We start from the raw sequence: 16,065 nt of genomic DNA, 5'->3' as shown, positions 1-16,065 counted from the left end.
AATCCAAAGCACTAGGCATTTAGAGATATAATTTTAGGAACCTACTGTATGTCAACAATGACTAAAATATGTGTGCTGCAACTCACTGCCATAACTTGTATAAATAAGGATAGCTGCATACACTACCTTCCCTAGCTCCATCGTTTGCCTCATGTTCTCCAGTCTTTGAGCTGAATCCAGCAGTAGTGATTTAACAAAGGAATATGGCGTGAGATTATTTGCAATCCGAAGTGCAGTAACCATGTATCCATCGGAAACAATGAGATAGGGCAAGCGTGGGTGACAGGTGACGGAATATCTCTGTCTCATTATGTCAGCATCGGACGCACATGAACCAAGAGAATTATTGGCATCCTGGGAATCCAGTAGAGTCCATGGAGATCTAACAGAATTAAAGTTAATGGTTAAGTCAAAGCAAAGGGCAAGAAAACTTTCCTGATAGTTTATTGGTCTGGCAAATGTTTAGATGTTTTCAATTAATCACTGGACTGTAGGCCCTTAGACTAAATGATTTGTGACTTTTGGGATAAAGATTTCTCTTTGAGTTTCGTGTTTAGTAGTAGGCTGGCACAAACCGGACTTGACAATACTTGATGCAGATAAAAAGTAATTTATTTAAAAAAAAAAAAAAAAAGGAAAAAATAGCCTTAAGAATTTTGTGTCTTGTAGGCTGAAAGTATTCTGTACATGCAGTTGTATTTAAGTGAAAGCTAACCAATCAAAAGCGTGCTTAGGACAGCCAATCAGAGAGGTTAATAATACAAATGAAATTGGACTGTCCCGAAGTACAAAGTTATACATAAAAGTATAAACACTAGAAACTTCAAATTACATAATAGATTATTATTATATTATGTAATTTTAAGCATCTACTGTACTTTTATGTATAACTTTGTAATTCTGGACAGTCCAATTTCATTTGTATTAACCTCTCTGTTTGGCTGTCCTAAGCACGCTTTTGATTGGTTAGCTTTCACTTAAATACAACTGCATGTACAGAATACTTTCAGCCTATGACTAAGTGCCCACAAGGCACGAAATGCGTAAGGCTATTTTTTGAGATGTTTCTTTTTGTTAAATAAATGACTTTTTATCTGCATCAAGTATTGGAGTGAAGTCCGGCTTGTGCCAGCCTACTACTAAACACAAATTTGCAAAATTGCCTCCCAAAGCTGAAGGTCTGGGGCTTGAGCACCTGGATCCCCTGTTACTATTGGTAAGTTAACCTTACTATCAACAATAATCATTACTGGATAAATAAACCTCCCCCCCTTCCCTTTTTGAAACCAAGATTTAGTCAGGTTTGGGACAATAATAAAGATAAAAATTCTTGGAATATCCATAACAGCTGGTTACTATTAAAGGACAAGGAAAGTTAAACTAAATAAATAGGCTAGAAACTTTGTACATTATGTTTTGGGCTTCTGTACCAGCCCAAGGCAACCACAGCCCTTTAGCAGTAAATATCTGAATCCAAAGATGCCCCAGTAGCTCCCCATCTTCTTTTCTGCTGATTCACTGCACATGCTCTGTGCTGCTGTCACTTACTGAGCTTAGGGCCCCACTCACAATATACAGTACACATAGAGTAGAAATGTCACAATATAAGGCTGATTAGTAATTAATACAGATAATTACTACATGGCAGCACAGAAACCAGTGCAATTAGCATCAGAATTTAATAATCAGCAAACCTGTAGCATCAGCTTATATTACAGGGGAAGCTCATTTTCTGCTGGATAATTAGTGACGAGCCCTAAGCTTAGCTTCTAAACAGCTGCTCAGAGCCCACTGAGCATGTGAGTGTCACAGACACTTTCCAAGATGGTGACCCCCTGTGACAAGTTTGAAGTCCTGGATCATTGCTGCTATTGACAAGCTGGAACTTTAGGCTGGTGCAATAAGTTCACTATATAAAACATGGCATTTTTAGCCATATTCATTTTAAGGGTTTAGTTCTCCTTTAACCTCAAACCGAACCTTAAGGGTGGTAGCAGATGGGGAGATTAGTCGCCCAGCGACAAATCTTCTCTACTGCGGGCGAAGAATCACCCGAAATGCCTCACAAGGAAACTACGGGCGACTTCGGAAATCCGAAGCGATTTGTATGGCATGCCGGCGGGAAGGCATTTCATGGAGATTAGTCGGCCGAAGTAGAGATGATTTGTCGTTGGGCGACTAATCTCCCCATCTGCCTCTACCCTAAGGCTGCCTGCACCTCAGAGAGCTGCGCTCACACTCTAGGAACCTGTCATTATCATAGGCCATGGTGCCAGAAGCCCTTTTTGCCACATATTACCTTATTGCTTGTTATAATGATCCCGACACAATGAAATACTAGACAGTTTAACATTGGAAAAAATTAATTTCTGTAACCCAAAGCTATTCGTTCATTAGTATGATTAAAATATATTTACAGTCCAGGTATACATTAACTTTATCCTTCTAATGATAAAATTTTTAATTATCACCCTAAAATGACAACTTCCTGGTTTTAACAAGCAGTGACTGTTCTACAGCATACCTTGATTTTTTTAAGAAAAAGGTGACACACCCTTTTATTAGTGTATTATTCTTAGATCAACCCAGATTTAATACATAGTAACCTCATGGCTCCCTCATGCAAACAGTGGATGTTTTAGATCAGAGGCCTATGGTTTTTATCAGTGGCGTAACTACCGGGGGAGCAGGGGGTGCAATTGGGCCAGGGCCCCACCCCCGCAGGGCCCCCTGGCAGTCACGCGAACACTGGATTCTGCAGCAGCCGCACGACTATGGTGGGGGCAGGGCCCAGCTGCTCGGCCCGCACCAGGGCCCGCCCCCACCTAGTTCCGTCACTGGTTTTTATTAATCAGTTGATGTAATTCATAACATAAGATAAATAGAACAAGTCGCATACAGTTATTTAAATTAAATCTATATACAAGGCAGTAACAAAACAGATTTAAGATTTGATTAGTGCAAAGAGCCCAAAATTCAAGTGATGCAAGATGCATCCCTATGTAACAGTGATAAAGGTGGCACGCAGAGTGCACGATACGTTTGTACTCACATGGTCACAATGAGATTTATGTCGGCATGACAAAACAAGTTAAAGAAGAAAGCTAGAATGAGAAAAGGAGGAATGAAAAAACAGAATGGAAAAGACAGACAGACACACACAGAGTTGAAGCTCTCCAAGAACCATGATCTATGGATCTCTTATTCCATTAGGGACTTAATAGACTTAGAGACCAGTAACATCAATTTTTTTTAAAAAAAAATTCATAAGTATAGAACGAAAAAAACACCACAAAAGACAAATTAGACTTTTAAATTGCTAAGTCTTTATTAAGAAATAACTTACAGACACTCCGCTTGCGCTCCTCTTCAGAAAAGGCGATCCATTGTGCGGCGCTCGATTTCTCCTCCCTGCCTTCCTTATAGGAGATAGCCAGGGAGGAGAAATCGAATGCCGCACGATGGATCATCACTGTTTTGCCTTTTCTGAAAAGGAGTGCAAGCTGGAGTTTCGGTAAGTTATTTCTTAATAAAGACTTAGCGATTTAAAAGTTGAATTTGTCTTTGTGCTTTTTTTTCGTTCTATACTAACAAAATTTTTTTAACAAAAAATTGATGTTACTGGTCCTTTAAGATTTCATACTCCTACATTTCTTCAGATATATTGGTTAGCCCTGGGCATGTGCATCAATGCTTCAAGGGGGAAATTGACAGCTAAATTGAGAAAGGATGCACGGGGGGGGTGCTAGTAGCATTACCCTATTTCCAGCTGTTCTGTTACATTGAAGGCAGCTGGTTGAGGGAGTGGGTGAACATTTCGTATCCTTGCACAGCAAGAGGCAGAGGACTTGCTTCAGGCGCCGATTCATTTGGGCTGGCAGCAAATGACTCATCAAATATTTGAAAATGAAGACTATTTGTGAACAGTCTACCACACTAAAGTGTAACTTAAAGGAGAATTCAACCCAAAAATAAAAAACCCTACGTAGACCCCCCTCCCTCCTTCCCCCCAGCCTAGCTGCTCCCCCGGGCAACTTTTTACTTACCCCTCGGTGCAGATTCTGTCTTCGTGAGTTCACGGCAGCCATCTTCTTTTCTTCGTTAAACTTCGGAAGCAGCGCAGATTTTCGGCGCATGCGCAGATGAAGTAATCTTCCAGCCCCGAACAACTGTGCATGAGCCGAAAATAACGGTCTGCTTCCGAAGTTTAATGGAGAACAACCCCTTTATCATGGCTGCGGATTAAAGGGATTGTTCCCCTTTAAATTAACTTTTCATATGATGTAGAGTGATATTCTGCAACAATTCATTTTTTATTATTTGTGTTTTTTGAGTTATTTAGCTTTTTATTCAGCAGCTCTCCAGTTTGCAATTTCAGCAATCTGGTTGCTAGGGTCCAAATTACCCTAGTAACCATGCACTGATATAGATACGACTGGAATAGGAGAGGAACTGAATAGAAATATGAGTAATAAAAAGTAGCAATAACAATAGATTTGTAGCCTTACAGACAGGGCCGGATTTACATAGTGGGCGCCCCTAGGCCCACTGCCATTTGTCGCCCCTGTCCCCTCCAGGGGGACAGGAGCAATGGGGATTGGCGCATGGGAAATTTAAAAAATGATTATATCACCAGTGCATCCCCAGTGTTTTGAACCAACGTGGGTGTGGTTGGGCAGCATGCCGCCCCCCTAAAAGCCTAGGTGGCCTTTCCACAAATCCGGGCCTGCTTACAGAGCATTTGTTTCTATATGGGGTCAGTGACCCCTAGCTGACAACTGGACAGAGTCAGAAGAAGGCACATAATTCAATAATTATAAAAAAAAAGAATAAATTAAGGCCACTTAAAAAGTTACTTAGAATTAGCAATTCTATAACATACTAAAAGTTAATCAAAGGTGAACCACCCACTTAATGAATGCAAATAACAATATAGAAGATGGTACCCATTTACAGTATACATACTTGAAATTGATGTATTTGTAACAAATGAAGCCCTTTAATAAACAGGGTTATAGTCTGTGTAAATGCCTTCATGTAAACTGTGAGATTGGCTCTAGGTATGTACATTACGCAGCAAATGAAAACTGCAGATACAGTACCCTTCTTAAATCTATGAGCAAACTAACCTGTATGTAATCAAAGGGTGAAGTGGAATGAACTCTGCAGGTCCGAATTCAACAGAACAACCAAAAGTTGTCAGCGTCAGGATCTCCCCTAATCGAGTCAGCAAGACAAGGGTTCCGCGTTTTAACAAACAAGCCAGAAAAAGACTGTCGGCTGTCCAAGACATATCCCCAACCCAGTAGGACCTAGGAACAGCAGAAGAAGAGTCAATAATCCTCTCTGTGAAACATAACGTAAATTCTAAATTCACAATTTTTAATTACCTTAAAAGTTTGGATGGAATATTCTGATCCTTGCTGCTGCAGCCCCTCAGGTGCCCAGAAATGGTGGTAAAATTCATTGAATTGATAAACAAGATTTGGGTGTCCTAATTGAATGAAAATGCCGACACAGTGTAGTTTTGAGAATCTGGTTTGTTAAACATTCATTTATATTGCCCTGCTGCAGGAGATTGCTTACCTTAGGGTCCCTTTGATTAACGGTTAGGGCTAAAACTAGACCATCCCTGGAGAATGTGGCTACCAGTGCTCCTCTTGACTTCACTGCTTGACAAGATGGGACAAGGTTCTGGACAGAGCACTCCTGTTGTGCCCATCGAATATGGTACGGTAATGAACTGTAAGGTGTTAGAAACACTTCATTCATTAGTAGGATGTGCAGTTAAACCTGTATTATACAGTGTTCAGGAAAATGTGCAAGGAATATGTTGATCCTGACAGTATGCATGGCAAAACCGTTGTAAATCAAATTAACCACTGATAATTGTGTAAGGACCATGAGATTTGGGTTAATTTACTCAGGCAGTTCCCCTTTAGTATTTGGACACCTAGGTGGTCCTTTAGTATGCCCAGCTAGGTCTCCCTTCCTGGGTCCACTGGGATTATTCTATACAGAGTTTGTCCACTAGGAGAAACTGTTTGATAATATAAAGGGGGTTAGCACCATGTGCTCAGGATCTATCCCCTGGGACCGTGCCTCCCAGTGAGGTGTTACAGGACCAGGGCTCTGGTTCCTTGAAAGTTAAGTTTTAAGACAGCTGTAGTAGTCACTGTCATAGTCGTCTAGGAGTGAAAGAGAGTTTATAGTAGCTAGAGAGCAGTTGTGGCTCCAAGGAGGAGCAATAGTGTGTGAACCACTAGATCAGGAACGGTTTTATCGTTTAATAGACTTCTTGTATATATAAGCAACTACTCAAACAAGAGTATGCACCGTGTCCAATTGTGGAGAAGGGAGATGTAAAAAAGTGAAGTGTAATATATTTATATGAGCAAATATACCTAATGCACCGCTGATCGTCTTCATACCAGCGCAAAGTCAGAAAAGTCATCACGAGCCGCTGGCCAGAATAAAAGGCAAATGAGCATAGAAGGCTATCACCAAGAATCTGCAAAAGCAATAGATCCAGGGAAGAATGTAAGCAACACATTTACAGTTAAATAGAAATTATTTCAATAAGGAGCTATCATACGCTACAGAAAGTCAGCAGAATACAGCATTTGGATTGACATTTCTTTGCAAAATATACATACATATATATATATATACATATATATATATATATATATATATATATATATATACATATATACACATTGGCAGCCTTGCTTTTATAGTCTAAGGTACTTTTTAAAGGGTTGGGCTTTGCTATAACGACATTCCATTTTTTTCCAGATTGATATAGACTTGGAGGCTTTTTAGGAGGATATGGCTGCCGGCCGAATTGAATGACAATGGGGATTCTGCAACTAATAAAATGAGTGATTAATGTAATACTTTTTTTCTGAAAGATTGGCGCTTGTATAATTTAAAGGACAAGGAAAGTTAAACTAAAGAAGTAACTAAAAATGTTGTATATTATGTTTTGGGATTCTGTACCAGCTCAAGGCCCTTCAGCAGTAAAGATCTGTGCCTCTGAAGATGCCCCAGTAGCTCCCCATCTTCTTTTCTGCTGATTTACTGCACATGCTCTGTGCTGCTGTCACTTACTGAGCTTAGGGACCCACTCACAATATACAGTACACATAGAATAGAAATGTCACAGTATGAGGCTGATCAGTAATTAATATGGCTAATTATTACATGGCAGCGCAGAAACCAGTGCAATTAGCATCAGAATTTAATAATCAGCCCTGTAGCATCAGCTTATATTACAGGGGAAGCTCATTTTCTGCTGGATAATTAGTGACGACCCCTAAGCTTAGCTTCTCAACAGCTGCTCAGAGCCCACTGAGCATGTGAGTGTCACAGACACTTTCCAAGATGGTGACCCCCTGTGACAAGTTTGAAGTCCTGGATCATTGCTGCTATTGACAAGCTGAAACTTTAGGCTGGTGCATATGTTCAGTATATAAAATATGGCATTTTTACCCATATTAATTTTTAGAGTTTAGTTCTCCTTTAAAAACAGAACCAACCCATTGGGCTTATTTAAAGCATGCATGATATTCTAGTAGATTTAAGGTATGAATTACGAAAATATCTGGTATCCAGAAAGCCCCAGGTCCCAAGCATTCTGGATAACAGGTCCCATACCTGTATATAATAAAGGAGAACTGACAAAAATCCAAAATATTCCTAATCTGTAATCAAAAAATGATTTGTGTGTTAGTCAACGGAACATTTCCTTTACCTCATTCTTCACAAAGATTGCATTCACTGTAGCGTCTTTATCTGTTGTGCCGGGAAACAGTGCAGAGTCACAGGGTTGAATCTTTGTCCATCTGCTTAAAGTTGGACATTTGGAAGAAATAAGCAGCGTGTCCCTTTCAGTGCTTTCCCACAGGAACACAGAACCAGTGAGGGTAACGAGGAGCACTTTCTTGCCATCTCCCGATATAAACAGATAGAGCTTCAAGGAAAGTTCTGAAACGTGGTAACAAAGATGCAGATTTTTGAAGTTGTTGTGCAAATAACAGACATCTCAGGCAAAGAACAAAAGGAAAACAACATGTTCTTTACTTGTATATATCAATTTCCCGTGCTGCACAATGTATGCCATACTTACTACATGTACATATTCTTGGTGTTTATAGATGGATGGTGGGGGGTAAGGGTCACATGTTCTACTGGTATTACACAGAGAGAGTGTTGAATTGTTCTGTTGATGTTCATGCTCAAAGGGAGGTGTACAGTGTGTGTTGAATTTGCTTCAGTTAGCCATTTGGGGCAATATTTGTCCCCAGAGGTAATTTTCTTTGACTGATCAGGGGAACAAAAAGTTCCTTAGCACACAGAAGGCTTAGCTTTTGAATAACTGTTCAGTGAAACATATAGACACATTGGGGCAAATTCACTAAAGGGCGAATTTTCGCCTGTGAAGGCTCCGCCACACCTCTAGTTCGCCAGGCGCAAATTCAGTACGCCAATTCACTAAAATGCGAAGTTGCATCTCAGCATCCAAATGCTGGCGAAGTTTCGCTAGCATTAATTTGTCAGTGGGAGCATTTCAGAGCGATCTTTCACTAGCGGTCAATTCTGCTGAGCTTCACTACTACTCTTACGCTTAGGTCAATTTGAATAGGGCGGGTACATATAGGTTATATATATATATATATATATATATATATATGTCTTTATCAGAGATGTTGGTGCAAATGCTTGAAGTGCAAATACATAATATGAGAATCACAGGCTGAGAGCAGGATAACTGCTAATTAAATATTTATTGTTTCGGGCAACAAGGGCCCGAAACAATATTTTGTTTACAACTTTTATGACTTTCTAGCATACAGGATATGATGTCACCGACATAAGATTGAGGAGGATGAAGCTTCATCTTATCAGTTCGCCAGGTCTAAGGTGGTGAAGGAAACTCTGGCGAAAGAGTTCTGTAAAATTCGGACTTTAGTGAATTTGCGAAGTAAAGATCTGGCGATCGGGCGTGAAAATGCACTAGTGATGGTCTCTTTCGCTAGCGAATTGTCCTCTACACCTCTTAGTAAATTATCGATGTCCCTGTGGATGAGATTTCTGGCGAATTTTCGATAGCAAGGGCCACTTCACCCTTTAGTAAATCTGCCCCATTATGTGCAAAAATCATTATTTGTTTGCATATGAATTTCCTGTGGGACTTGGAGTTGCCTTCTGATAAGAGTTTAACAATCTACTGCAAATTATCACCAGAGGCCAAACTATTTAAAAAATGTTGGTAGGAAGAGGTACGGTAGGAAGGGACAGATCTAACATATTTACCTTGTACAGCTGCAATTAGGTTGGTTACCTCTTCATTAGCTGGGACTGTCTGGAGGCTATCGAGATCTTTGTTCCAAATAAATAATTCCCCAGATAAAAGCAAGCCTGCCACATAGATCCCTGCAATGCAAAATAAGTGAAGTTGATCCAAGTATAAAAGTATATAGTCACTTCCCAAAGCTAAAGCAACATACACTAAGGGCCGGAGCACACGGGCAGATTCGGGGAGATTTAGTAGCCTGGAGACTAATCGCCTCTTCTTCGGGGCAACAATTTCCCCCGAACTGCCTTTCCCCTGCCTTCTGCCTGCTAAAATGAAAAATTGCCTGCGGCAATGCACTCGCGGCACTTCGATTTCCGAAGTCGCCTGAAGTTTCTTCGTGGGGCAAGTTCCGGCGACTTCAGAAATCGAAGCGTCATGAGTGCCATTGCGCTAGCGTTTTCTCATTATAGCAGGCGGAAGGCAGTTCAGGGAGATGGTCGCCCCGAAGAAGAGACGATTAGTCGCCAGGCTTATTTATAAAATGCATTTAAAGAAAAAATCCCAGTGTAAAACCAATAAGTTTATCTCACCAGTAGTACGTGGGGTCTGGGTGCTCATTCCCCAGACCTACAGCTCGAACTTGAGGTATCCAACCAAAGGAAAAAACGGCAGGCACTCACAGATCCCACAAACAGGCTTGTAAAAGAACTGAGAACTTTATTTTAGACCACAAAGTGAATGAATACATAGCCTACATATTCATTTACTTTGTGGCCTAAAATAAGGTTCTCAGTTCTTTTACAAGCCTGTTTGTGGGATCTGTGAGAGCCATCTGTAAAGTAAAAAATGTGAGAGCCATCTGTTTTCTCCTTTGCCTATTTATCAAAGGTCGAGTTTGTGAGGTTTGTGAGATTTCTTTCTACCTCGAATAAACTCACAACTCAAATGTTTGCTTATTTATGAAAAATCCGAATGTAAAAAACTCAATTGAATACATCAAATTTATCAAGTTTATAGGCTACAAAACCTTGAATAACTTGAATTTATTGAGTTTTCAATCGCAAACCACCGTAAAACACCCGAAAATCATGAAGGCAAAAAACATCTTCAAATGGTTAAAGGGACCTCTGTGGTTGACTTTTACATGACCTTGACAGGTTTTGGCTGGAGTGTTTTTGAATTTGGGCTTTTAGCAGCTTTGGGCCATAATAAAGCTCGAAAGATTCAAGGTTTTTTTCCGCAAAATGTTAGTTTTTAGTGAAACTACCCTCAAAAATCTAAAATTTTTTGAGAAAACGCAACTCAACCTTTAATAAACTCCCTAAGCCTTTTTATATCCTTCCAACAAGCCACACATGGACAGTTCTCCGGATCTCAAACCTATTTGTCCATAACAGTGATCCCCAACCAGTGGCTTGTGAGCAATATTTTCCTCCCCAACCCCTTGGATGCTGCTCCCAGTGGCCTCAAATCAGGTGCTTATTTTTGAATTCCAGGCTTGGAGGCAAGTTTTAATTGATAAGTAGATGTACTGCCACACAGAGTCTCCTGTGGGCTGCCAGTCCATATAGGAGCTACCAAATAGCCAATCACAGCCCTTATTTGGCACCCCAAGGACTTTCTTCATGCTTCTGTTGCTCGCCAACTTTTTTTTTTTACATTTGGCTCAAAGGTAAAAAAGGTTGGGGACCCCTGGACCATAAAATCACTTGTTAGTATTCTATGGGCACTTATTTGTAAGGAAGGCTAACTCTACTACAGGCCTGGTACTACGGACCAGGAATGGTAGGTCCATGCAGTTCTGGTTTGGCTTATAACCAGGGCTGGATTTACATAGCGGCACCCCTAGGCCCACTGACAAATTTTCCTCATCAAGACTAGAGCAATGGGAAATTTAAAATACTATTTTATCTCCTGTGCTTCCCCACTATTTCTGAACCAATGTGGGTGTGGTTAGGCAGCATGCCGCCCCCTAAAATCCTGCCACCCTAGCCCCGGGCCTTTCCACAAATCCGGGCCTGCTTATAACTCACACATGGATAGGTGTCACCATAGTAACCAGATAAACTTTCAAAAAAAATTCAAACTAGTGAGCTGTAGAATAACCAGTTATCTAGTGATTATGTCGAACTTCAAATACATTGTGATCCTGAAAAGGAAAAGTGCTAAAGGTCTCATGAACAACTGTGTTTTCAAGTAAATCACTGTAGTCCCCTGGCAGCTGCATAGCAGACAAGTATGGAATGGACTTAAAGGAACAGTAACACCAAAAAATGAAAGTGTTAAATTATAGTAATATTTCTGAAGCAAACACACCAGTTTTACCAGTGCAGGGCAACAGTATGTGATATTTTCATTATTTTAACGAATTTAGTTCAAGTGTGCTTCAGAAGCGGACCAGGCTCCTTGCAGCCCGTGTGCAAGCCATACCCCCTGCCAGGGTAAACTCTGGATAAATCCAATGAAAACAGCAGCACTCGGTATTATTGGCAAAAGTGAAAAACTTAACTCAAAATGCCTTAGGCAACGTTTGGGGCTACGCAGGTTCCATGCTTGCAATGCAGTCCAAGAAGACTCGAGCCCTGGTTGGATTGGACAGAACCCTGTACATAAGGAATTTTCTTGGGAGGGGGGAGATGCAAAATCCAGGTCATAGCCTTCGGAAATAATTTCGTTTACCCAAGCGTCTGACGAGTATTGGTTCCACACCTCTCGGAATCTTAGCAATCTTCCCCCTATTGGTTGCTGTGACCCCGGAGGGGGTGACCAGTCAGCCTGAAGGGGATTTGTTGTGGAACTTGTTGGTCTTCCATGATGCGCGCCCCTTATCGATTTGCTTGGATCGAAACTGGGAACGTTGGGGAGGACTGTTTCGTCTGGAAAAACTTCCACTGTGGCCACGAAAAAAAAAACTTTCCTCTCCTGGACGAAGTTGCGGATCTGGCTTTGTTTTGGGGAAGAAAGGTACTTTCCCCCCCCCAGTGGCCTGTGAAATTATCTTTTCAAGCTCTTCACCAAATAGTCGTTGTCCCTTGAAGGGAAGTGAGGTTAGGGATTTCTTGGAACTGATATCCGCTGACCAGTTCTTCAGCCAGAGTGTTCTGCGGCTGCGACGGACAGCGCTGAAGTGCACGCGGTAATCTGTGCTGTGTCCAGGGTGGCGTCGCACAGATAGGATGCCGCCTCCGCGAGGGACTGTGTGCGGAAGACATGAGGTCTGTTCTGGGAACGCCATCTTGAATATCTGCAATGAAAGATTCTGCCCATGCCTGTATGGCTCTAGCTACACAGGCCGAAGCCAGTGCTGGTCGAAGGGTCAACCCGGCGGATGAGTAGACTGCCCTTAAGAATCCTTCTAGACGTCTGTCGGATGGGTCTTTGAAGGCTGCGGCATCAGTGACTGGTAACGCTGTGGATTTGGATAGCCTCGAGACTGGTGCGTCTACTGTTGGGGCATGTACCATTTTTCCACCAAGTCTTTGGGAAATGGGTATGATTTCGAAAATTTCCATGTAGCTTGGAACTTTCGCTTGGAATTTTATTTTAAGTGTCCTGCCTCCTAGAGGGTGGAGCTTAACCCCAAGAGTCCCTGTGTCCCCCTTTAGACAACAGAGAAAACTGGTGTGTTTGCTTCAGCAATATTACCATAGTTATATAAACAAGCTGCTGTGTAGCCATGGGGGCAGCCATTCAAGCACAGGATACACAGTAGATAACAGATAAGTACTACTATAGTTTATATAAACAAGCTGTTGTGTAGCCATGGGGGCAGCCATTCAAGCACAGGATACACAGTAGATAACAGATAAGTACTACTATAGTTTATTTAAACAAGCTGCTGTGTAGCCATGGGGGCAGCCATTCAAGCACAGGATACACAGTAGATAACAGATAAGTACTACTATAGTTTATATAAAAAATCTGCAGTGTAGCCATGGGGGCAGCCATTCCAGCACAGGATACACAGTAGATAACAGATAAGTACTACTATAATTTATATAAACAAGCTGCTGTGTAGCCATGGGGGCAGCCATTCCAGCACAGGATACACAGTAGATAACAGATAAGTACTACTATAATTTATATAAACAAGCTGCTGTGTAGCCATGGTGGCAGTCAATCAAGCACAGGCTACTCAATAGATAACAGATAAGTTCTGAAAAATAATATTGTATACCACAAAGCTTATCTGTTATCTTGTGCCTTTTCAGCTTTGAATGGCTGCCCCTATAATAGAGTTTCTGAAGCAAACACACCAGTTGCACCAGTGCAGCACAACAGGACAGTATGCTTTTGTTACTTTAAAACACTGTTAATTTAAAGGAACAGTAACATGAAATTTTTTCTATAAAAAATGTTTGCCCTTAATGAAAAAAAAAACACCAGCACACATTTAACTTTACAATCGCAAAGATTTTATTAAGAAATATCTTACCGATACTCCGCTTGTGCTTCTCTTCTGAAAAGGCGGCATGGCGACAATCCATCTGACGGCGCTCAGTTTTCTCCTCCCTGCCTTTTATAGGAGAGGACTCTTGTATTTAGAAAGCAACTAGTAAGTTGCATGTAAAACTTAGTCCCTTTGTAAAATGTATATTGAAACAATAGAATTCTTAATGAATCAGATAAAATTAAGTGTAGGACTGGCCAGATATGGGATGACTTTGACGTAGTTGGCCAGCTTAAATATATTGCAATATATGGACAAACAATCCCTGTTTTGTTTAAAGGGTAAGGCATTTTTCAGTAGCAGTATGCACAAAATGTCTCTGTCTTAAATATATTGATAATGGGTTGAGTGCAGAGGACTCTTGTATTTGACTATATGCATTTTGTGGTCACAGCCTCATTGCACCCCCGACTAATGGTTTTAAAAAATAGTGGTGAGCACAACTTTCCCTTGTTTGTTCAATAGGAGATCGCCAGGGAGGAGAAATCGAGCGCCGCCAGATGGATCGTCGCCATGTCGCCTTTTCAGAAGAGGAGAGCAAGCGGAGTATCAGTAAGATATTTCTTAATAAAGTCTTTGCGAATGTAAAGTTAAATGTGTGCTGGTGTTTTTTTTCCGTTAAGGGCAAACAGATTTTTTATAGAAAAAATTTCATGTTACTGTTCCTTTAAGCTAATTAGACAAATGGATCACACTGATCTCAATTAGGTCACATGACAATCGTATGCAAATAATCCTCTATATGGACATGCATTTGACGTCATTGGCTGCCAACTCAAGACCAAGGCAACAGCTTATTGGCCTTGTATTGGGCCAGCCTACCTAACTGATATCTGTTCAGCCAGTACCTATTGGTCAGGTTTGAAAACCACCATCAAGCCTTGGATGCATGCCTCTCCTGATTGGTTTGCATAGGCCCCTACTGTGATCCAATGGCCCATACTGGCCTTCAACTGGAGTAGCCATATTATGGAAAGATGCTCTTTCTTGGCAACCTTATCAGACGAGTAGAATTTTCCATTTGTGGCCATCTTCATATTGCAAAAATAAGGTATGCAATGTCAAATTGCATACATTATTGTCATAAAACATACATTGCATGACATAATGACTAATTATTACACCTCATACATGTAGATAGTAATACAAATGGTAGACAATATCAATCATGAAACCTTTATTTTCCAAGAATTTAAAACAATTTCCCCCCGCAATTTTAGATACATTTATGATTGCATTGTGCACCAAAAAACTTTTATGTGTGATGCTGCTTACCATTTGTATAACTATGTCTCTTTAATGTGCCTATTTTCACAGCTTCTTTGATTTGGATGCACACAACTTTGAAGGGGCCCAGGCTATTACCAGCCTATACTTCATTGTACAATGTGAATCATCTGAAATGTCAATAGTTGACTCTATAAGACACAGCAACCAACTATGCAAAATGTATGACCCTGTATGAACTAAGTTCATGCAACCCACAAAAATTAGGCCAGAAGATACGGCTTTTCCTTAATTCGGAAAGCTCCGAATTAAGGAAAAAGCCGTCTCCCATAAACTCTATTTTAACCAAATAATCCACATTTTTTTAAAAAAATATTTCCTTTTTCTCTGTAATAATAAAACAGTTCCTTATACTTGATCCCAACTAAGATATAATTAATCCTCATTGGAAGCAAAACCAGCCTATAGGGTTTATTTAATGCTTCAATTGTTTTAGTAGACGGTTTATACGAACTGCTCATTTTTAGATTAACATCAGCTGTTTATTTTAGGATCCATTTGCTAATTTATATAATGAACTTCCAGAATTATAACGAGCAGTTATTGGGCCCACAGCAAGTTAATTGGGCCTTCTCATACGCAATGTATGTAACTTATTCAAAAACATGTTATTTTCAAAGAAACGTATGTAATGTGTATCCAGCAATGACAGTGCAGAACAGTGTGACAGGAGTAGGTAGGTGGGTACAGATCAAACATAGGCCAAATTCCACTTACCCCCCCAATTAATTACTTTTAATTAGCAAATTAATTAATGGAACTGTTTATATGAACTGATTATAGATTAACGTCAGTTGTCTCTATTGGGATCTATTTACTGAATGATATGAGTCTGTCCTATATGAAGTAGAATGACTGGTTGAGCTCCAAAACTTTAGCAACAAAAGATTTTTTATATATATCATATATTGCAGCAGCTTATTAGTTCCACTGCCCCCCCCATGTAGTTCATCGACCCCCCCCAAAGCAATTGTAGTGTATATTTCCTTTATAGTTACAACCCTTCAGCTATATCCCCTTATTTACA

General features: G+C 40.5%; 1 protein-coding gene across 5 annotated transcripts in view; it reads right to left on the bottom strand.

Moving 5' to 3' along the window:
• cplane1.L (ciliogenesis and planar polarity effector 1 L homeolog) overlaps window positions 1-16,065 on the bottom strand; it is a 97,419-nt gene that overhangs the window by 64,363 nt on the left and 16,991 nt on the right. For all 5 annotated transcript variants that reach the window (XM_041569585.1, XM_041569589.1, XM_018266340.2 and 2 more), the window contains exons 4-10: window positions 9,319-9,438; window positions 7,757-7,989; window positions 6,405-6,511; window positions 5,587-5,743; window positions 5,391-5,494; window positions 5,130-5,312; window positions 127-382 (exon numbers count right to left, since the gene is read on the bottom strand). In XM_041569585.1, the coding sequence (XP_041425519.1) occupies window positions 127-382; window positions 5,130-5,312; window positions 5,391-5,494; window positions 5,587-5,743; window positions 6,405-6,511; window positions 7,757-7,989; window positions 9,319-9,438 (1,160 nt within the window). The remainder of the gene's footprint in view (window positions 1-126; window positions 383-5,129; window positions 5,313-5,390; window positions 5,495-5,586; window positions 5,744-6,404; window positions 6,512-7,756; window positions 7,990-9,318; window positions 9,439-16,065) is intronic.

Source organism: Xenopus laevis, chromosome 1L (genome assembly GCF_017654675.1).
Source record: "Xenopus laevis strain J_2021 chromosome 1L, Xenopus_laevis_v10.1, whole genome shotgun sequence".
Lineage (NCBI taxonomy): Eukaryota > Metazoa > Chordata > Amphibia > Anura > Pipidae > Xenopus > Xenopus laevis.
This window is presented reverse-complemented; position numbering and strand designations above follow the sequence as displayed.